At 43.7% G+C, this 22,719-nt stretch overlaps 1 protein-coding gene across 4 annotated transcripts in view; it reads right to left on the bottom strand.

The window, feature by feature from the left end:
• Nucleotides 1-760: 760 nt before the first annotated feature.
• The window catches only part of UST (uronyl 2-sulfotransferase), a 316,130-nt gene continuing 294,171 nt past the window's right edge, over nucleotides 761-22,719 (bottom strand). Inside the window, exons 8-9 of one of the 4 annotated variants that reach the window (XM_045499974.1) lie at nucleotides 16,160-16,439; nucleotides 761-1,176 (exon numbers count right to left, since the gene is read on the bottom strand). In XM_045499974.1, the coding sequence (XP_045355930.1) occupies nucleotides 1,047-1,176; nucleotides 16,160-16,439 (410 nt within the window). In that variant the 3' untranslated portion in view covers nucleotides 761-1,046. Of the gene's footprint in view, nucleotides 1,177-13,386; nucleotides 16,440-22,719 lie in introns of those variants that run through there. The other 3 variants (XM_045499975.1, XM_045499977.1, XM_045499976.1) reach the window with 3 other exon arrangements.

Below are 22,719 nucleotides of genomic sequence, written 5' to 3'. Positions count from 1 at the left end.
CCACAAACTAAGGATCTGGCTTGCACATTTTTAAAAAAAATTTTTTTTATGTTTATTTATTTCTGAGACAGAGAGAGACAGAGCATGAGTCGGGGAGGGGCAGAGAGAGAGGGAGACACAGAATCCGAAGCAGGCTCCAGGCTCTGAGCTGCCAGCACAGAGCCTGACGCGGGGCTTGAACTCACGGGCCGTGAGATCATGACCTGAGCCGAAGTCAGACGCTCAACCGACTGAGCCACCCGGGCGCCCCTGGCTTGCACATTTGGATACAAATTTATGCACTTGCAAGTTATAGTTTGCCACATGTCATGAGCCTATATGTCACTTGAGACTAGAAGAAAGTAAAATATGAAATATACATCAGTTAGGAGTCTATTGTAATTTATGTGGAAATGCTTTGGAAACTTGAATGCTCTTAACCTTTTTCTTGGTCACAGACCACTTGGAGAATCTAGTGAAAACATGTACCCCTTCTCAAGAGAAATACCCATCAATATGCTTATAACTGTAAGAATTTTGCATATAAATTTGAGATGTTCATGCACCTTCTGGTGTCATGGATTCCTGACCTAAAGGGATTTATAGGTATAAAATGTTATTAAGAGTATTCTTTTTACATTTAAATGAATAACAGGATGTAGCATTGTACACTTAACACTATCTCAGTGATACATTACATGTAGGAAAGAATATATATATAGTTATATATATGACCGGAAAGATAAGCACTAAAATATAAACAGTACTTATATTTGGGTGGTGAGATTGTGATTTAATTTTATTCTTTGAATTTGTTACACTTTCACACTTAAAAATAAAATTTTTACCAGTTTATTTTCACAAAAGTAGCTGTTTATTGTGACCAATTATGGAACTACTGGGCAGAGCTCTCAAAAACAAATCTAAAAAGACACAGTAGTGACCCCTCTTCCGGATGGCTACTCATTCACAACAGTTACCAGTCTCTGGGATCATGTGATCTATGGGAATCCTCCTTCGGATCTTCCAGTTGGTGCAAGAGTGGGGGCCTGACTCAGCGGAATCAATCAGTGTCTTTCCTCAAGATTTTTCTGAACTGTAACTAGCCAGGAGCGAGCCAGCTCCTTTGTGGTGACTGAAGCTGTGAGTGAGGTCTGGAAGCTTTGAGGCCGGGCAGGGGACACACTTCCTGCTGGTCTGCAATGACAGAGAGAGACAGAGAGACACCTCATAGTTCCTGGTTGTTCAGTTGCCTTTGAGTCCAGCTCACCCTAGTCCTTCTTGCATTTTGGTTTTCAATTCTTCCTTTGATTTATACCTTTTACCCTTCCAACAAATTTCCTTTTTGTCTGAACTGGTTAGAGCTGGATTTCTGGCACCTGGAACCAACAAGTCCACACAATTAACAAAAGTATATTTATAAGTACTCAAGAATAAAGTTGGACTCAAGTTGTAAAATAAGTGAAATCGACAGGAGCGCCTGGGTGGCTCAGTTGGTTGAGTGTCCAACTCTTGATGTCGGCTCAGGTCATGATCTTGTGGTCATGAGACAGAGCCCCGCGTTGAGCTCCATGCTGATGGTCATGCCTGCTTGGGATTCTGTCTCTCCCTCTCTCCTCTCTCTCTCTGCACCTCATGCTCTCTCTCCCTCAAAATAAATACATAAACATTGAAAAAAAAAGAAATCGACAATATGTCTTAACACAGAAAGCGGCTGGCTTTGGGTGTCGGACCTTGTGCAGGACAGAGGGAGTTCAAAAAGCAGAGACAAATGGAGGTTATTGGTTCAGAGCCTCAGATCATTCTGTTCATTTAGGAGGTGGAACTTGTCTTCTTGGCTCTATGTAGAAACAAACAATAACGGGATTGTCCAAACCGTGGTTATCACCATAAACATGATAGGTCACTTCTCTCATTTATGAATGTGATGCTCGGGGTAACGAATTTACAAGTGAATGAAAGATAAACGTATTTTCTGATTCAATGAGCTAGAAAACAATCCCTGCATTAATTTGGCAACCTGAAGATATGTGAGCCCTGCCAAAGAGAAAATCTGAGCAAATTGTTAGAGATACTCTACAAGAATAAACAACTTTACAGAGGAGTTTGTGTGCTACACAGCGAGTTCCATTTCAACAAATGTTCACCTGTAATGAAAGTAGTTAGAAATACCGGGGCATGGCTTAATTATGTGAGGAATATTTGACACAGTGAAATTTAAAATGACCTGCCTAACTACAAAATAACTCATCTGAGGGGCACCTGGGTGGCGCAGTCGGTGAAGCCTCCAACTTCAGCTCAAGTCACGATCTCGCGGTCCGTGAGTTCGAGCCCCGCGTCGGGCTCTGGGCTGACGGCTCGGAGCCTGGAGCCTGCTTCCGATTCTGTGTCTCCCTCTCTCTCTGCCCCTCCCCCGTTCATGCTCTGTCTCTGTCTGTCTCAAAAATAAATAAACGTTAAAAAATAAAAAAATAAACAAACAAAAAAAACTCATCCAAGCAAAAAGCTCCAGCTTCAAATCCAGTTCTATCTGTGTCTTATGGAAAATTGTATTTTCTATCGGCAAATGTGTGTTTCTGAGTTTTAGAAATGGCCTGCTGCAGATATGTGGGAAGCAGGTCATGATGGAGCCAGTTCCACCTTTGGGAGGCTGGTTAGAGTGGTAAAGCCAGAGGGAAAGAATTTTGAGGTCACATCGAAATCGACCATACGATAATGAGACTAGATTTTTTAAAAAAATCGACATACTGTAACGTACAAACTCTAATTCAAGTAAAAGCTACGTTCACATTTCTTGGAAGCTGAGAGATATCATTAGCACGGTATTTTAGAGGGAGACCTTGAGTCATCTGATCTGACATGCCTGATGTCTTTAGATGATTCTAGATTTGGGATTTGATGCTGTAGCTGTGAAATCAGCACTTTTTGGCAGGCAGGGCTTTCAACCTAGTTAGAATCTCAGTGTTTATTTTATTGTGGGTTTTGATACGAATTACTAAACTACTTTTCAGGAATGTACCAATTTTATTCCCATCAGCAGAGTATTTCATCATGCCCTCTGTTCATCCCATGCATTAGCACACTTAACCTAGTTTGTCACTGAAGTACCAACAGTGATGTCACAATGTCACTTCAAATTTCTTTGATTATTCATGAAAATAAACACTTCCTCTTATTTCTTAGCCTTTGCAGAGCTAATTTTTGAGAATGAATATGTTCTTTGCACGTTTACTCCTTTTGTTGATTTATATAAGTTCTTTATATATATAGTGATTTCAATCTTTTTTTATGCCATTTCTGTCACAAGTATTTCTTCATTTTTAAATTGTGACTCAATTTGGAACCTCAGTGATTCTCATTCCTTTTTTCTTCGTGATTTCTCCCACTGTGCTTGCCTTTAAAGCCCTTCCTCATCCCCAAATCAGATTCCCCTGTGATTTATGCTCACTTGTACAATATAACGTAAATCCTGTCAACTCACTGGATCATAGAGACATATTTGGGGTGACAGCGTGAAATCACTTTAATTTTGAATAGCATTTTTTAATTTATTCTATTTAAAAGAAAAAAAAAAAGAGAAGACAAGAAAAGAGAGCATAATGGAGAGACAGAGATCTGTAGTCCCTGAGATCCTGGGGTGTTTGTTGGGTCTGTGTCTCTGTATAGAAGAGGAAACCAGCACTGACTTGCCTCTGCCCTCGCAGTGCTTCTGGGCTTTGGGTTAGTGTTCTGGCCGGAGTCAGGAAAATAGCTAGAGGCCTGGATTTGCTAACAACAGCCCCAGTGCAAGTTACAACGAAAACACAAATGTCTCCTATCTCACCTGACCATCAAGTGGATTAGGTGCCTGGAAACCCAGGGATGAAATGACGGGCAGTCTTTTTGGGAAGGGAGGTGAGTGGGGGAAGGAGGAGCCTGGGAAGTCTGATTCCTAGGGTACCTTTGCCTTCTGCCCTCCCCCTCTCCTTCCTCACTCTTAAGCCCTGCCCCCAAGACTTGGACACTAATTTACAAGGAATGAAAAGGAGACTTTTTAAAAAAAAAAAATGTTTATTTTTGAGAGAACATGCAAGCGGGGGAGGGGCAGAGAGAGGGGGACAGAAGATCCCATGCGGGCTTTGCCCTGACAGCAGAGAGCCCCCACGTGGGACATCGTGAGATCATGACCTGAGCTAAAGTTTGACACTTAACCAACTGAGCCACCCAGGCGCCCCGAAAAGGAGATATTTTTAGATTTCTTCTCAACCCAGTTTATCCCTGGAATCATTTTTCTCTTAATTTCTTGAAACTAAAATTTGTACTGAAGTAATAAGTGGAACATGGTAAAGATCAAACCAGATAAAATATAGGTCTTACTCCAGTCAAATCTCCCCATGAAAGGCCTGTGTCTGGAAGTAGAGCTTCAGAAATGCCCCAAGTGAGGGGAGGAGCTGTTTTCTATTATGTTCAATTAAACTCTCAGGCTAAGGGTTCAAGTGCTATGTTGCCATCAACTCATAAGAGAACCCTGCAATTATTATGTGATAAACACAACTAATGAATGAATGGATGAAGGAAGGAAGGAAGGAAGGAAGAAAGGAAGGAAGGAAGGAAATGAAATGAAGGAAGGAAAATGAAGGAAATGAATGAAAGAAAATGAAAAGCATTTCCTATACAAGAGGAATAGAAAAGGAATCGGAGGATTCTAGAATCAGTTCAGCCACTATGCAACCTATCTGAGCCTCCTTGAGCTTCAGTTTCCTAATCTATTCCAGCTGTCTATCCACAGAGTCGATGTAACGTATTTGAAAGCGTTTTAAAACATGGTCTGGAACTATACATTCTGGACATTGATCAGAGTTTAGCTGGCCAATACTAAATAATACTTATAACTATGGAAACCCTTTGCTTTTCAATCACTTCAGTGAAAGGGAGAACCTAGATGTACAGGTTAATAATTTTCAGTGTGAGAATGCCAATAAATGATTCCTACTCTTCCTGGAATATATGGTTGGCCAGTTTGTTTGAGGGCTGGTGCTCATAAGCCTGAGGTCAGAGATCTGCTTTCGGATCCATCAGTTTTGCTGTATTTTCCACCCAAATCGGTCTGAAGCCGTCTAAGATAGGCAGGTGTCTAATCCATCATCTTTGCTAGAAAAATTAATCAGGCCATCTTACTGATGGTGAACCAGTGCTCCGGTGTCTGTATGTGCTTACCTGGAAGTCAAAGAATAATTAGTGTAAAAGAAAAGAAACCGCAGGCTTGAAGGAAAAGACTTGTTTTAAGAAAAAATATCAAAACCAGAAGCTCTATGTATTCTGGGTAGTCAACTACAACTGGCCTTCCCAACCTTTTTCTCATATAATGGCACATCTAAAATATGACTAGATTTGTATGATAGTATGCTGATGTCAACTGGGGGGAATTTGGGACCCAGTCCCAGCTGCTTGTGGCCACACAGAGGGATGAGGGGATCGATGTAATGCCCGTTAGGAACCCTGCCTCCGAGGACAGTGAAATCCAGGAAGGGATGACCAGGCTCGCTGGCCTCAACACATCCACACATCTCAAATGGAGCCCCTCTGCCTGCTAGGGCAGCCCTCTCACTCCATCGCTCTCTCACTCCATCATTTATAGCACTTGTATCTGTATCCAGCTGGAAATACCTGAGTTAATGCTATATTTTCCCTTGGCTCCTTTGGGTCCATTCAACTCAAATATTCACGGAGGACCTTTGTAGCGGGCACTATTTTCCATTGGTTGAAATCATTCCTGGGGCCATCTTTAAGTTCTGTCTCCTGTCCTTCTTCTCCAGTCTCTTCCCCAGCCCCCGTCCACGCCCCGGGCACACATGGTGATGACTAACGGGGGTTTTGCCCAGCATTCCTTCACCCACTATACAGTCAGAGGCAGAATTCCATCCAGATGTTCCCCATCTTCTGTGTGCCACCCACCGGCCAAAGCCAGCTAAGAGGCAGTAGGCAGGGAGCCCGGGTGACACAGGCAGGGCTCAGTGTCTCAGGAGACGGAGCCTGCGAAGAAGGGTAGTGAAAGGAGGAGCTCTGGGAGGGCAAAGGGAGAACAGTCTGCTCACCTGCCAATGGATTTAGAAAAAGAAAAACGATTTCCTCGTGTTTCTTTTCTATTCTGAAAGGACTAAGGGTTCCTCACCGTTCTCAGCATAAAATAAACATTTCTTCCCAAATCCTTGGCAGTCAGGCTCAGTTTTATCCAGCCTTCTCGGATATGCATCCCGGCCTTGTCACTTACTGGGCTACCACAGGCGCGTTATTTAACCTCCGTGGGGGTCTTTATTTCCTATTATACAAACAGGGTACAATAATGTTCTTGTAGACCTACTGAAAGGTCAGCTTTCCGTGGTGCTTTAGATCGGCCCTGTATTTTTTTTTTTTTTAATTTTTTTTTTTCAACGTTTATTTATTTTTGGGACAGAGAGAGACACAGCATGAACGGGGGAAGGGCAGAGAGAGAGGGAGACACAGAATCGGAAACAGGCTCCAGGCTCTGAGCCATCAGCCCAGAGCCCGACGCGGGGCTCGAACTCACGGACCGCGAGATCGTGACCTGGCTGAAGTCGGATGCTTAACCGACTGCGCCACCCAGGCACCCCGGCCCTGTATTTTTTATACAAATTCCACTGTCCCCAGAGGGGGACAAATTCCACATGAAACCTCCTCCTCGTTCAAGTCTTCACCCACCTCTCACCTCCGTATTCAGCTCCTGCGCGTGGCAATAAGTTTTTGTACGTTAAGCATATCTGAACTGAGGTTTATCTGAATCTTTGCCTAGTTTGCACTGCCTTGCTGATGGAGCGATATGGGATTCTTCTTCCTACATCCTTGTTTTGCTTCATTGTACCCACCTCGTCCTCACCGCTACAGCTGTGGTGGTGGTGTTTATTGCTTGAGGGTTATGATGACCGCGTGACGCAACTCTTGATTACCGAATGGGAACTTCAATCGTGTTGTAATTATACAACGCACTCAGGAAGGGTGATCTGATGAAGACCAATTTAAAAAATACTATCGTAATTTCAAAACAAGGGCAACAACATGAAAGCATGGCACACGGCTTGGGAAAGATAATACCCTATGAATCAACGGACAGTGTGAACACTGCATGATTTTTTTTTTAAATTTTTAATGTTTATTTATTTTTGAGAGAGAGAGAGAAAGAGAGAGAGAGAGAGAGAAAACGAGTGGGGCTGGGGAACAGAGAGGGAGACACGGAATCCAAAGCAGGCTCCAGGCTCTGAGCTGTCAGCACAGAGACTGATGCGGGATTTGAACTCACACATGGCGAGATCGTGACCTGAGCCGAAGTTTGCCCCTTAACCGACTGAGCCACCCAGGTGCCCCAATGTGCACGTTGTGTTTTAAATACACTAACCGTGACTTCCTTCTGGGCCACACTCCTCTAAAGCATGGGAGAAAATAAGCAGGTGTGGGAGAGAAATCAGGCTTGGAAAGACGTTGGGACTTCCTGAGTAAATTGTTATGGCTCCGGCTCCCCCTAGTGTACTGAACAACACAGGTACCCCAGTGTGCAAAAGCTGAGCTCAAGCTCAGGAGCCAGTATTCTTCTCTCCAGCCGCCAGCCTTACCTGAACAACTGGACATCTCCATTTTGCCACCGTTTCCTCCCTACTGCACAACCAACCACAGATCGGAGACGAAATGGGGCAGATGTTCTGTATCCAAACTGATTTGAGCACCGATCTTCGTGGAAGGACTGAATTGATTCGAGGCATCCAAGAAATATTTAAAAGTATGTAAAAATTGCTTTAAAAAGAGTTGCCACTTTCTCATGAAGTAGGGGATGTAATTCAGGAGCATAAGCAAAAATTAAAGACGGTTCCTTGTTAATTATTTTACTACACATTTTATCGGCCCCTGCCTTCTATTTATCAAACCGTTAGGTATCTGTAAATATATTTTCCTCAAGCAGGACACAGAGACCACTGGGAAGACCAAAGATCGAACCATAGTGGAAGGAAAGTAACTCTTCCAATGGGGAAAAAAATGACATATTAAAGCAATGTTTCTTAAAGTGTAATCTCCCAAGAACACTAGTTCCACAGTTATTAATGGGTCTTACTTAAAAAAAAAATTTTTTTTTAGGGGCGCCTGGGTGGCTCAGTCGGTTAAGCGGCCGACTTCGGCTCAGGTCATGATCTCGCGGTCCGTGAGTTCGAGCCCCGCGTCGGGCTCTGGGCTGACAGCTCAGAGCCTGGAGCCTGTTTCAGATTCTGTGTCTCCCTCTCTCTGCCCCTCCCCTGTTCATGCTCTGTCTCTCTCTGTCTCAAAAATAAATAAACGTTAAAAAAAATTAAAAAAAATTTTTTTTTAATGTTTATTTTTGAGAGAGAGAGCACGATTGGGGGGGAAGGGCAGAGAGAGAGGGAGACACAGAATCTGAAGCAGGCTCCAGGCTCTGAACTGTCACCACAGAGCCCGACGTGGGGCTCGGACTCACGGACCGCGAGATCATGACCTGAGCCAAAGTCAGACGGTCAGCCGACTGAGCCACCCAGGCACCCCTAACGGGTCTTAATTAGGCTTTCATGATAAGTCGTTTTGAGACATGTGAGGTTAAACAAAGAAAAACTGACTTTTTAAAACTTCAGTATTCTTCTAAACCCGTAGTGCGCTCTTAAAACTCCACCGTGTGACACTTAGAGCTAACGCATTTCCCAAATTGTCTAACACCATCATTTTTTTTTTTTTTCATGCCTATCCCACACACCTGGTTTGTGAATTATCTTTTGGGAACGAATACGCCCTGGATGAGAATTTCATTAACTTTCAGTCGAAGATGGAGAACGAATAGGAAAGTAAGCCAGAGGAGGAAAGGAAATGGTATTTGATACAAGCAGCCAATAGGGTGGCTATAAAGAAGTTTGTGATCAGCGAAACATTAGTGACACAACAGATTCAGAGTCCGAGTGGCAGTCCTATAATGGGGTCAGAAGGACCGACCGTGGCGAATGCATTGCCAGCCCACGCAATCGTTACCAGACTTCTCCCAAAACGTCATAGCACTGATGCCATCGTGAGAACGCGAAAGACTGCAAAAAGTACAGTGCCCCATCCTATGGGGTTTTCCACCTTTAATACAACTTTTCTTGTGCACTACCTGTACTAATTGATGTGGATGTTTTAGGCTCTTTATTACAAACAGGATCACAGAGACACAGGGTGCTTTGAGGAAGTTAGAAGATGCCTGTATTTAGCGGAAGCGGTGAGTTTGAGAGGATTCCGAAAAGTCACAGCTCGACAAACTCTTCTCAAAGGGAGTGTTAGAGAAAACTGGAAGTCCATACAGTGGCTTGTCTTGGATGATGGCACATGATAAGAATACTGACTCATGTCCACTAGAATGTGTCTATTCCTATTGGCTCCATTCACACTTCAGAAGTGCTGCTGTCCATGGACTCATTGGTACGTTGGGTGACAACGCGTTCAGTCATGAGGGTTTCGGGGGGCATCAACGGACCTACAATGATGTGTAATTGTAGGTTCTCTTGTTGAGGACACAGCGTTTCGTGGAGAAAACAAACATTCATCAGCCCCCAATGGATTGTGGCTCTTAGTCTCTTAGCAGATGGGGGTGGAGGGTGGGACAAAGTCCATTCCAGAAGCAACTCTTGGGCTTCAGTGGACCTCCTATTTTCCAGCTGGGTGGACTTCAGGCATGGAGAGGTCAAGTGATTTAGTCAAGCGCCTGATGAAGTCGAGCAGCTGGGACGTGATTTCAGGGACTTTGCTGGTCTACACCTCTTGCCCGAGTCAGTCAACAGCCCTGTTTCCTGGTTCTAGCCACTTCTCTAGCTGCACCACACACTCAGCGTGCTGCGTCCGGCGCGGCCGACCTCCCGGCTGTCTCTGCTCACGACTGGAATAGGAGGCGTGTTACAGGTCAAGTCTGAATGTTCTGGCAGCACAGCGTAAGGCAGATTGCTCCATGCCTGCTCAAAGCATACAGTGTCTGGCGAAAGTCAGATTGAAGATAGCTAAACTCACACACCAAGATTCCAAAGGAAAAACTTAGCTCACATTTTTCCTCTGCACGGTGATTTTTCTTTCCCCTCCTTTTTTTTCTCTTCCTTTTTTTTTTTTTTTTTTAAAGGGAATCCCCATGTTTACACGTTGAAATCCAAAGTGCACCAGTGGTCAGTTCACAATTCTGTGACCCATGAACATCTGTGGGCCAGGGTGTTCCTTGGGAATCGGCGGTGCCGGGCGCCGTGAGCCAAGCCTGCCCTACGCAGAAAGGAATTCTCCAGTGAGTGAAGCAGTCAGCGAGGGAAGAGGCCTGGGAGCGTTCAGGGCCTGGTTACTCTCTAGCTCGGGTTTTCCAGAGGCATGTCTGCACTCGACTTCAACTAGTTTTATGAGCTGTATTTGACTTTAGTTTTTGAGGCAGGTCCTTGTGAAGCTCCTTAGAGGAAGCAGAACATGAATCTTCATTTTACCTTTAGGAAAAATAGAACTCTCTAATCTGCAGTGGGCAAAATGGAGCTCAAATCCAGAAACAAGAAGCCCTCTTTGTCCTTTGAGTCGACAGAAAAATCTCAGAGGGAACAGGTTTATTTTGACATCTGTCCCGGAGGGCTTAGTGCTTAGTTAGGGTCTCCCTCTGTGGAAGGGGGTCCCACAGGCCCCACAGCCGGGCGAGCTGCAGGGAGAGATGGCATCAGTGTGGCGGGTGGCACTGGGGGCGGTTGAATGTGCCTTATCGTTTCCATTCCGGATTTAGGTCGGTAGAGGGACTTTGGCGGTATCGTCGTTTTGATTTGTTCAGTATTCACAAATTCATCGAACCCTCAACGGCAAAACTTAGCATGTGGTGTATTTGAATCTTGTATATTTCTGGAGGTTTTTTTTTGCCTTGTTCTAAATTTTTTTTAATGTTGATTTATTTTCTAAGAGAGAGAGAGAGAGAGAGAGAGAGAGAATGAGCTGGGGAAGGGCAGAGAGAGAGGGAGACACAGAATCCAAAGCAGGCTCCAGACTCCGAGCTGTCAGCACAGAGCCCGATGCGGGGCTTGAACCCACGAACTGTGAGATCGTGACCTGAGCCGAAGTCGGACGCTTAACCGACTGAGCCACCCAGGAACCCCTGTTTCTGGACTTTCAATTCCTTACGTATAAAAAAAGGATAAGGGCTAGATGGCAGTTCGAGGGTTCTGTGAGTTTAGGCTTGCTTCTCTCCTAGTTGGAGACCAGTTCCTCTGCTCCAACTTCTCTGCTGTAGTCTGGGTGCTGTAAGAAGAACTGTGTCCCCCACAAAATTCATATGCTGAAGTCCTAACAACCAGTACCTCAGAATGTGGCTGTATTTGGAGACAGGGTCTCTACAGGGGTAATCAAGTTAACATGAGGCCATCAGCATAGGCCCCAATCCAATACGAGTGGTGTCCTTATTAAAGGAAGAATTTGGGGGCGCCTGGGTGGCTCAGTGGGTTAAGCGTTCCACTTCAGCTCAGGTCACAATCTCGCGGTTCATGAGTTCGAGCCCCGCGTCGGGCTCTGTGCTGACGGCTCAGAGCCTGGAGCCTGCTTCGGATTCTGTGTCTCCCTCTCTCTCTGTCCCTCCCCCACTCATGCTCTGTTTCTCTCTCTCTCTCTGAAAAATAAACAAAGATTTAAAAAAATTAAAAAAAAAAAGAATTTGGACATAAATGAGTGTGCACAGAGGTGAGACCATGTGAAGACAGAGGGAGAAGATGCCCAGGTACAAGAAAGACACGGGCCTCAGAAGAAACCGATGCTGCTGAAATTGTGACCTCAAACCTCTAGCCTCCAGAAGTGTGAGAAAATAAATTTCTGTTGTTTAGGCCAGTCCATCTATGGTGCAAACACTCTGAGCTCTATATCACAGCTCAGTTTTCTGAGCTGTGAAAGATGTTCTATGGGGTTTATTTGTTTTTTTTTAACAGACTCTTAATATTGGTTTTAGCCTAAAGCAGTCTTGTCTCTCCTAGGATATTTAAAATACTTAAAGAAAATGTTTTCGGGCGCCTGGGTGGCGCAGTCGGTTAAGCGTCCGACTTCAGCCAGGTCACGATCTCGCTGTCCGTGAGTTCGAGCCCCGCGTCAGGCTCTGGGCTGATGGCTCAGAGCCTGGAGCCTGCTTCCGATTCTGTGTCTCCCTCTCTCTCTGACCCTCCCCCGTTCATGCTCTGTCTCTCTCTGTCTCAAAAATAAATAAAAACGTTAAAAAAAAAATTTAAAAGAAAATGTTTTCTTCATCACCAGACATGAAGGAAATTTAGTAAAATAAACCCTCCTTACTTTTACTTGAAGGGAATTTCATAATTTCAACCCATAGAACAATTGTTCTGAATGCTTATGGATCATCAGTCTGCCTTCTGAGAAATACTACCATTATCTACACGTTTCATTTAAAGCCAAATAGTTCGCTGGATGAACTTGTAGGTGACAGCACATTTCTGAAGAACTTCGGACCAAACACGCAACTCCAGATGGGGTGTAGTCCGGGTTTTGGTCAATACTTCTGTCTTTAAAGGTCACTCGGAGTCAAACATCATGTGACCAAGTTACAGAACAAATTAAATGATAAAAAAAAAAAAAAAGGTAACCATTGGTCACTTGTTGTTTAAAACTCAGGCTCTTACTTAAAGTAAAGCATGTTATCGCCAAAACAGATTTTTCTTTCCCTTAGTACCAAGACTCTGGTTCTTTCCTTTTACAAAATAGCCACAGGAGTTGGCATGGGGTGCCCAATTGCTAGAAAGCAGGGGACTCCCTGGCTCTCTGCAAGTCCCTTTTGAAGTGGCTGTGAAATTTCTCAGGGAGAGTGTTTCTGGATCAAAACCGCTCGCTTGGGAGGGGAGAATCACCCAGCTTTTTGAGGCTCTGTGTGTCTGAGAAAGAGATCAGAGTACATGCTAAGAGGCATGGTGTGAAGGGTTCTGACCAAACCCCGGACACCAGACCGAGCAGTGCACGTGGAGGCAAGGTCAGGTGCTCAGTATCGTGTCCACACAACTAGAGGAATGAATGCCTCGCTCATTTTCTCAGCCAGCTTTTTAAATTTTTTTTTTTAACGTTTATTCATTTTTGAGACAGAGAGAGACACAGCATGAATGGGGGAGGGTCAGAGAGAGAGGGAGACACAGAATCGGAAGCAGGCTCCAGGCTCTGAGCCATCAGCCCAGAGCCCGACGTGGGGCTCGAACTCACGGACCGCAAGATCGTGACCTGAGCTGAAGTCGGCCGCTTAACCGACTGAGCCACCCAGGCGCCCCTCTCAGCCAGCTTTTTGGTGTCACCCAATGATAACACGAATAGAGCTTATAGATTAAAAGAAAACCCATCTTTCTAAAAATCACAGCTTGAAGGAAGAAGTTTGGCCGATTAAAAAGGCAGAGGGCGCTGGGAAAAACCGCAGGCACTTTTATTTCCAGCTAGGAACAGAATGGGGAAAAAATCGCAACTTATTTATATTCATTTATTGATATGGATGATGAATAAGTTAAGGAACACTTCATCTCAAACACAGATTGCTTTTATTTTAGCTAAGCTAATGTTTCAGTTCCATATATATTTTTGAATTTCCATCAATGTCAAACACCATTTTTTTCTTCCTTCTTCTTCTTAAAAAAAAAAAAAAAAGGATTTACAAGCACTTTTACGGCACTCCAGAAGAGTAGGCTGAAGGTTCATAATAATAATTTTCCTTTTAAAAAACATCCATCAGACCAAAATAAAATCATTTTAATTAACTCCTTCCTGAGTAACTAAAACCTTGGAATGTGCTGAAAGGTTATAATAAATAAGGCAGTCAAAGATCAACCAGCTTAAAATGTATTTTTTTTTAAATTAAACTATGTAAAATGTACAATATATTTCATGAAGTACAAACTGCGTTGGGCTCAGGGCCAAAGAAATCCTGTCATGTGTGCCAATAAATTGATGAAGTGCCTTGACTTTTAGGACGTAGAGACTCTTTGTTGGGGCAAAACAGCATTAAGGCCCTGCAAGTGAATAGGTCAGCATCTCTTGTTGGCGTGGTCTAATGATCACTGCTGACAGTAAAGGCCTTTGAACACACAGCTGGAAGTGCTCGTGTGAACTTGCACTAGGACGATGCATTTTGCAAATGACCAATGGGTCCCGACGTTCTGATGAAAGCAGAGATCACTAAGCCAGTTCCATTTTATTTTCAGAGAGTGAGCCTGCACAGTGTGTAAACTAATTATCATTCTTTATACGCAGTTTCATAGAAATGACTCACAACGTACCAGGCGCTGTTCTTATCTTTTGTTTTTAATAGGACAGCTGTTCTCTGGGTTGCTTTTTAAGGTATGCCTAATGGTAGGGCCCTGGTCTCTCTACACAGGACAAAGGATATTTCCTCTTCTAAGAACATTTTTCTTAATCACGTCTCTGCCCCAGTTCTCTGAGGCAGAAAGGAGGCCCACCAGTGGCCAAATGCTGGACTTTGTGCCTCTGTGGTCCCAGCCTTCACTGGACTCCTGTGGGGTGGAGCCTTCTTAATACATCTCATGATAAAGTAGCTTTAGTGCACACTCGACAGGTTCCAAATGACTTGCTTTATATCTTGGCTACTGTCCAATTTTAGTGAACGAAGAAAAAACTCTAGAGAGACTTGTTGGTTTCTGAAAAGTAGAAAATGTGTAGCTTGTGTAAAGTCAGTCTTATTTACTATTAAGTATTCCCAACTCACACTCTGCTAGTGCTCTTGAAGGGCTGGCTCTAGGGGAGAAAATATGAAGGAGACAAAATCTGTCACATGCATCCCGTCTGCCACCACCCCCCGCACCCCTGCTTCTCAGCTGTCTGTGTGTTATCCACCCAGAAATATATGCATATCCAGAGCCGGGGGGAGCAGTTAAAGATGAAAACATTTCAGTATCCAAAGACCCACGGGGTCATGAGTCGGGGGCAGGTGACAGGAGAGGAATGGGGAGAAGAGACATTTCAAGCAATGGAACTGCCCCGCAGCTATGCACCACTCTGGGGGCAGACGCCTGCTCATAAAGCTGGTCAGGCAGTCTCTTACCAGAAGCTCTTGCTTCTTGTCTTAATGTCTTAATAGGGGTTCTCAGGAAAGAGCTGCTTCCATAACAAAGGGGGTTGGAGTTTCACCGCTGCCTGAGGAGAACTCAGAACCCCTTTGGACCCAAACCAGGTACCCTTCAAGGGACCAGAAGGTGAAAGATGCCATTATGGTGGGACCCAGCTTGGCCAGGGGTTAGACTATGCATTGTCTGTGGGCAGGCTTAGAACTTCTGCCACAGGAGTCAAATGCCAGAGCTAAACCGGTTCCCGGGTCTCCAGTGAAAACGATGCTGGGGAGAGAGATGCCATGTGGGTACAAAGAACACAACCGAACCAATTTTCTGATGTCACATGACCTCCAGAGATGCTCTTGCCTACACTCTTCCTTACACGGCAAACAAATTCTTTCCCCTGCTATGCTACTTTTAGATCCGTCAGAATGGCGCTTGGAAACGGAGGGTCTCAATGCAGCTTGCCCTGCACCTTGACCTTGGAAAGTACTCAAGGCTCTGGACTGGTTGGGGGTGTGGCACAAGCTGACTTGCCATTTCAGAGAGAAGTATGCTGCTGTTGGCAAAAGTGTCCCCTGAGATGGACCAGAGGCAGAATTCTACCCACGTGGGTGGAAACCACTCATCCAGGGGCATCCTTCCTTTTGAGGTCCTTATCAGTCTTACCTTCCCCTCTTAGACACTTCTAGAGTAGATTCCCTGGTGTCTGAAGTGGTTTTGTATTTCTACCGAATTATGTAAGTCTGGGTGTTTCCTACCACTGAGGTAATATCTTTACAAGTCATTTTACAAATGATAAATTATTGGGCTATGGGCTGTATTTCTCCCCCTCCTCTCATTATACTAGAGGGAAAAAGCTATGTTATGATGAACTGCCCTGTGATGGCGCCATCTAGTGTACCTGGGAAGGATCCGGGGAACCAGGAAGACCCAGAATACAGTTAAGAAAGACCCGCAAAACCGGGCATCTCCCAATGACCCCAACATGTGGGAATGTTTCGTTCTTTTTAATGCAACTGAGCATTAATTTAGTCCCTTAAGGATTTTTCTTCCCCCAACAAAAAACTTTCTGGAAAAGGGAGATAAAGCCAGTGGAGGCAACACAGTGCTGGCATCACCTCTTATAAATATCTTCTAGCCACTTCTCGTCATCTTGTTCCTCATCATCGATCGGCTCCTCGGTTTCCAGTGGAGTTGGAATAAAGAACTGGGGTCTCAGAGGGGGCCTGCTGACGTGGGACTTCAGTCCAAACTTGCGTTTCAGCAGGTGGAACTGCTCTTTGACGTAGTGGTAGAACTCATACTCGTATCTCATTCGCTGGTAGAGAATCTGCACGGCCTCGGGGGAGGGGACAGTCTTCTTCACGGTCACAGTCATATTTCCAAGTTTCCTATGCTCTGGAAGAGAACCAGAGTTGCATATGAGCAGTCACGTGTAATGCTTTCGCGCAAAAGGAGTAATGATGTACTCTGCATTATGTACATAATACCGGCAGGTCCTATGGAAGGAAACTCAGCGTGCAAAGAATGGAAGGGGAAAAGGGTGCCCAACAATATTTAGAAAGATTTCACCTTAACCTAGGTGTTAATATCAACATTAGTTGACTAAACATAAACTACCTGACATTCTTTGCATGGGATGCCAACTATGTAATTTGACCACAATTCAATGAACTACAAATTATACATTCCTTTGAGCAGCAAAACTGACCCATTTTTCCTTTTTTATTCTCTGTTACACACACCAAGGGCTTTCCTTTCAGGAAGAAGCACAGGAAAAAGCTCTCACCACTTGCCAATCATCTTGCTTTTTCTTTTAAAATATTGCTATGTATTATTGATAGTTTAACTAGATATAAAAGCTATTCGCAGTTCATTATTTCAACAGGGCATTTGTTAAGAAAAATAAAGGGAGAATTGCCAGATTTCTTAAACACAATGTTAACTGTTATAAATTTTGAGGGCTTTTTTTTTTTTTTTAATTTTTTTTTTCAACGTTTATTTATTTTTGGGACAGAGAGAGACAGAGCATGAACGGGGGAGAGGCAGAGAGAGAGGGAGACACAGAATTGGAAACAGGCTCCAGGCTCTGAGCCATCAGCCCAGAGCCTGATGCGGGGCTCGAACTCACGGACCGCGAGATCGTGACCTGGCTGAAGTCGGACGCTTAACCGCCTGCGCCACCCAGGCGCCCCGAGGGCTTTTTAAAATATGGTAAATTATAACTAAAATCTGCGTAGTTTTATATTAATGACTAAAAACACAATGTGTTATATATTTACATGTAATGCTTAACAAAAAATGTTATATGCATCATAAAATTTTAAGCTTTTTTTTGTTCTGTTTTATTTATTTTTGAGAGAGAGAGGGAATGTGTGAGCAGGGGAGGGGCAGAGAGAGAGAGAGGGACAGAGGATCTGAAGTGGGCTTTGCGCTGACAGCCGCGAGCCCAATGTGGGGCTCAAACTCACAAATCATGAGATCATGACCTGAGCCGAAGTCAGACATTCAACCAACTGAGCCCCACAGGTGCCCCCAAATTTTAACCCTTTTAAAGTGTACATTTCAGTGGCATTAATTACATTCATAATGTTGTGCAACCATTACCACTATTCCCAAAATTTTTATTGCTCCAAACAGAAACTCTGTACTCCCTTCCCCAGGTAACCTCCAATCTACTTTCTGTCAATGAATTTGCCTTTTTTAGGTATCTCATATAAACGGAGCCATATAATAACATGGTCGTTTTATGTCTGGCCTTTTTCACATAGAATCCTATTTTCAAGGTTCATCCATATTGTATACATGTCAGTATATGAATAAATGAATAGTACTCCATTGTATGGATATACCACAATCTGTTCCTCCATCTACTCATTGATGGACACTTGGGTTGTTTCTACTTTTTGACTACTGCGAAGAGGGCTGCTGTGAACGTTTGTGTACAAGTATTTGTTTGTGTCCCTGATTTCAGTTCTTTTGGGCATATACCAAGAGTGGGATTGAAGGCTTATGGTATTTCTATGTTTAACTCTTTGAAGAACCACCAAGCTGTCTCCCTCTGTGACTGAACCACTTTGCACGCCTGCTGGCAACGTACAAAGGCTCCAGTTTCCCCAGATCCTTTTCTATAATTGTTATTTTAATTAAAAACATTATAGTCATCTCAGTAAGTGTGAATTGGTGTCTCGTGGTTTTGATTTTCATTTCACTAATGACTAATGACGCGGAGCGTCTTTTTATGTGCTTGTTGGCTATTTGTAGATTTTCTTTGAAGAAATGTCTATTCAAGTCCTTCGCCTATTTTGAAATTGGATTGTTAAAATTTTTGTTGTTGAGTTGTAGTTCTTTATATGTTCTAGATATTCTGCATATATATCAGGTATGTGATTTGCAAATATTTCCTCCCCCATCTTAGGCTCTCTTCACTCTGTTGATAGTTCTCTTTGATGAATAAAGGGTTTTGATTTAATGAAGACCAATATATCTATTTTTTTTCTTTTGTTACCTGTACTGATATACTAAAAAAAAGCACTGCCAAACCCAAGATCCTGAAAATTTGCCAGAATATTTTCTTTTATCATCTTACGAACTAAAACTTTTGTCACCAAAGTTGAATAGGTACATTACTCACCGAACATAGCTCCAAATGGCTGGTCCTAAACCTGGATTCACCTGACAGGACAAGGGCCTGTCATTTTTTAGAGTATTTGAGATACTTTCTGAAGCCTCCATTTGCAATTCTAATGAAGAAATTCTTGGAACAATAATGGCCTAATGGAAATAAGGGTGTTGCTTTTCCAGTTGAGTCTTTTGAAAGGTGTAATGCACATCTGGACATATGAGTTCTAGAATTTTTGTTAAAGAATTTGGCATAGTCTCTTCTGAAATGGGTTTCTGATAGAACATTTTATAATGTCTCTCTTCTTTGCAGATATTGGCTATAGCTAATCTGAGGAGAGACATATTAATAGGCGTATCCCTTTGGGTTTTTAAAACACAGAGTTTAAAAAATTGGAATTAGGGGTGCCTGGGCGGCTCAGTCAGTTAAGGGTCCGACTCTGGTTCAGGTCATGATCTCACGGTTTGTGGGTTCGAGTTCCGTATCGGGCTCTGTGCTGACGGCTCAGAGCCTGGGTCCTGCTTCGGATTCTGTGTCTCCCTCTTTCTCTGCCCTACCCCCGCTCGTGCTCTATCTCTCTCTGTCTCTCAAAAATACATAAATGTAAAAAAAGACTTAAAAAAAAATTGGTACTAAAGACAAACAAGGCACCAAGAGTTTTCAGTTAACACTGAAAGGCACAAAAAACATAACTCCATCGTTTCCAGACTCCTACAATCCCTTCCTCTCAAAGCACTCTAAATTGTGTAGCATTTTGCTATTTCATACCATAAAAAGTATTAGGATTCCTGTGATTTTAAAATAAACTCTTTAATTAACTTATTTGGCCCAACCTGGTCTAAAAAGAATATATATATAATATATAGAGAGAGAGAATATATAGAATATATAAAGAACTTTACAAAAATATATATGCTGCAATTAGTGAAACAATTAAGGAAACTGGGCAAAGGGAGTGTGAGGCCAGGAAGGTCAGCACTGGGGATAATGGCTTCCACCTCCCGATCTGGAAGGATCTCCCTAGAGTACTGCTCTTGCCTCTTGCCCCAGTCTCTCTTTCAGGTACCAGGGCCGGAGGGGTCTCTCTGATTGTGCATTTGGGGGAAGGAGTTGAGATGCCATTCCCTCTGGAGAGAGCGCGTCTGTCTGCAGAGACTTCACACCTTCCTGCAGAGGAGGTGAGGGCTTCCAGCCGTGCTTGGGACTTGGTGGGCAAGTCTGTCTAAGCCAGGATGGAATATGACCGGCCCACTTCTCTGCACATCTAGGCTGCATTCATGTAATATACCCATTCAAGTGATTTGGTAAAGAAGCTGACATTTTCATCTCCACCTATCTGTCTCCAGCGTCTATTTCTCAATGAGTTTAAAACCCAGGCAGGGAGACATGGCTGTTATTTACTAGTTCCCCAAATCCCAATATCGAGGGACATAAGATGAATGTTATGAAGTACTGAGTACTTGTGCAGGAGGTGGGTTGAGAGTTTGGCCCTGAACTTCCCAACAACCAACAAAGAATTTAACACTGAACTGCTCTTCATTTAAAACAGTCTAGTCACATCCATTCCTTGTTATAAACCATAGAGAAATGCCTGGTATGAATTTTCATAAGAAAAAACTGCAATGAAATCAGTATCATTTTTAGTAACGTCCTTTGAACATACGCAGCCATGAGTTTCCTGGGTGACAGAGAAAAATGGCACACCCCAGGTACTCAACTTGGGCTTGATCAGGGAATATGCTCCAGGGTAGAGGTTCTTAGCTCGCCTGAAAACCCGATTAAAGCTCATGCTCAGGAAGACAGGGAGGGTATATGGGCTTCTGGAATTTTCCTAAAAATAACACACGGCAAGTATAATCACTGACCACAAAGCCATCCAAGAAAAGTATCCATTGATTTTTTTTTATTCTAGAACAAGGAAATTTCCTAGACTAGTCTTCAAGATGAGTTGGATGCAAAATGTTGACTTGCTATTAAGGGTGATTAACATCAAGCCAGTAAAATTTTGAAGCTTTTTAACAAAACGATAGTATGTGAAGGAGCTACACATTCCCTTCTTTGGTTAGGATTAGGTAACTGAGCCAACTGTTGTAAAGCTACTCCTGGCTCATCCCAACCGACTCTCTTCCCTGTATGCTTTCCTCTATTGCCGAGGATGGGCAAGTGGGTGGGTGGGCAGAGTAGGCAGCCATCTGTCGGAACTGACACAGTGTCACTTAAGCACAAGTGAAAAGAACCAGGGTCTATCCGCGTCACTAATGAATTGATTTGGCAAGAGATGATGCCAGTTGCAGCTAAGCCTGATCCCTTCCGGTGCATTGTTATAAGAAGAGCTACACTGAATGAGCACCATGGTCATCCACTCTCCTTCTGATCGCTCCCTCTCAGTTCCCCAGACCCAGACCTCTTACCCTGCCCGCCCTTGAAATGCCAGTGCTCCTGGGTGCTGGTCCAGCCTTTCCCCCTCCTCCTTCCTTACTCTCCGGTGGTGTCATCCAACCCTCTATCCTCAGTTTTCATAATACTGTGGACACAAACCCAAATGTTTATGTAAAATGATCACAGCTTTCCTTTTCCCCTTTTGTTTTCCACAAAGCTGCCAAATTCAAAAGGAAGGTTAATGACACTGCCAGAGGATGGTGTCCTGGTCAGAAATTAAGAGCCCTGCTTTGTGAGAGAAGAAACAGGTTCAGAGTCAACCAACACTGACATGAGCACCTATTAGAGTTTGGATTATGCCCATATGCATGTTGTTTTTGAAAATATTTTCAACCACCCTATGAGGCGCTCTGACCCCCATTTTGCAGATGGGGAGATAAAAGCTCTGGGAGATTAAATGACTTACCCAGGGTCTCACTGCTAGTGAGTAAGTGACTGAGCTGGAACCTGAGCCCGGACCTCCTATTTGTGTTGAGGTTTCCACTAAGTACCGGGCCATAACCAATGAAGCTTTCAAGAGCCTGTAGAAAATTATCACCTTCACATGGAAAGACTAGAGGGAAGTTTGCCCTGTATAGTTAGTCGAGAATTTCTAAAATCACATTTCAAAGACATATGGTTATGTGTCTTGCTGTCCAATAATCAGTGCTATGGAAAAGTCATTTCATTGCTAAGTGTTCCACATTTTTGTAAAATGCCAGACCTTCCCTCCAAACCAAACAAAGCTACGTGAACTGTGGAATCAGTCTCTCTCCAGATTGCCCTAATAGCAGTTCTAGAGGAAGTTGTTAGGAATTTTTGGAGACTCTTCTTACTTCAGCCACCAAACAATCATGCTGTAAGAATCTACACTTATTATAAGCATCCTTTGGGAAGTGAAGTTGCCCTCGTCAGGAGGGCACATACTGTAGAACGTAACCACAGGAAGTGAAGACCTACCCTACGAGTGGCCTTTGAAACTAGTGGGAACTGAGAGATGACTTCAAGGGGCTCATGTCTCTGGTCCCCACTGGTGAACAGTTCAGAAGGAGGAGACAAATTCAGGGCTCCTTCCATTAGGGCAGGCCCAGCAAGAAGGCAGCCCGGGATCTGACTGGCAGGCTGTGTGATTTGGCCCGCGAGCTATTTTTTTTTTTTAGAAATTGACTTAGTTGTTGTTAAGACTTGGTGTATTTCACATGGAAATCTGGATTTCTGGCTTCTCTCAAAGTGAGGCAAGATTCTTCTGGAGCTGAGTGTGGCTGAGTGTGGCTGTGCACCCCTCCTGCCCCTCCCACACCCCCCCCCCAACCCGCCGAGAGAGGTCAGTGCTCTCCATTTTGTTCCAGACCCGAAATGCCAGTTGATTCTTTTATGTTACTTCCTTGGTTGCTATAAAAAAAAAAAAAAAATGGAGTTTTATGCTTCTGCTTTAAAGGTTTTAAAATTCTGGGTTTCATGAACCCAGGAAGCAAGTGCTCTATGCCAAAATGAAGGCTTCAATTAGGCCTCGTTCATGTGTCCGATGTTGTCTTCCTTTTTTTTTTCTGCCAATATGGACTGAGTAACTTTTCTGCACCAGGCATGGGAGATATAAGCAACGAATGGGACTTTGCCATCATCATCAGCTGCATCGCT

The sequence above is a fragment of the Leopardus geoffroyi genome, chromosome B2 (assembly GCF_018350155.1).
Source record: "Leopardus geoffroyi isolate Oge1 chromosome B2, O.geoffroyi_Oge1_pat1.0, whole genome shotgun sequence".
Lineage (NCBI taxonomy): Eukaryota > Metazoa > Chordata > Mammalia > Carnivora > Felidae > Leopardus > Leopardus geoffroyi.
The sequence above is the reverse complement of the archived record's forward strand: the minus strand, read 5'-3'. Positions and strand labels throughout refer to the sequence as shown.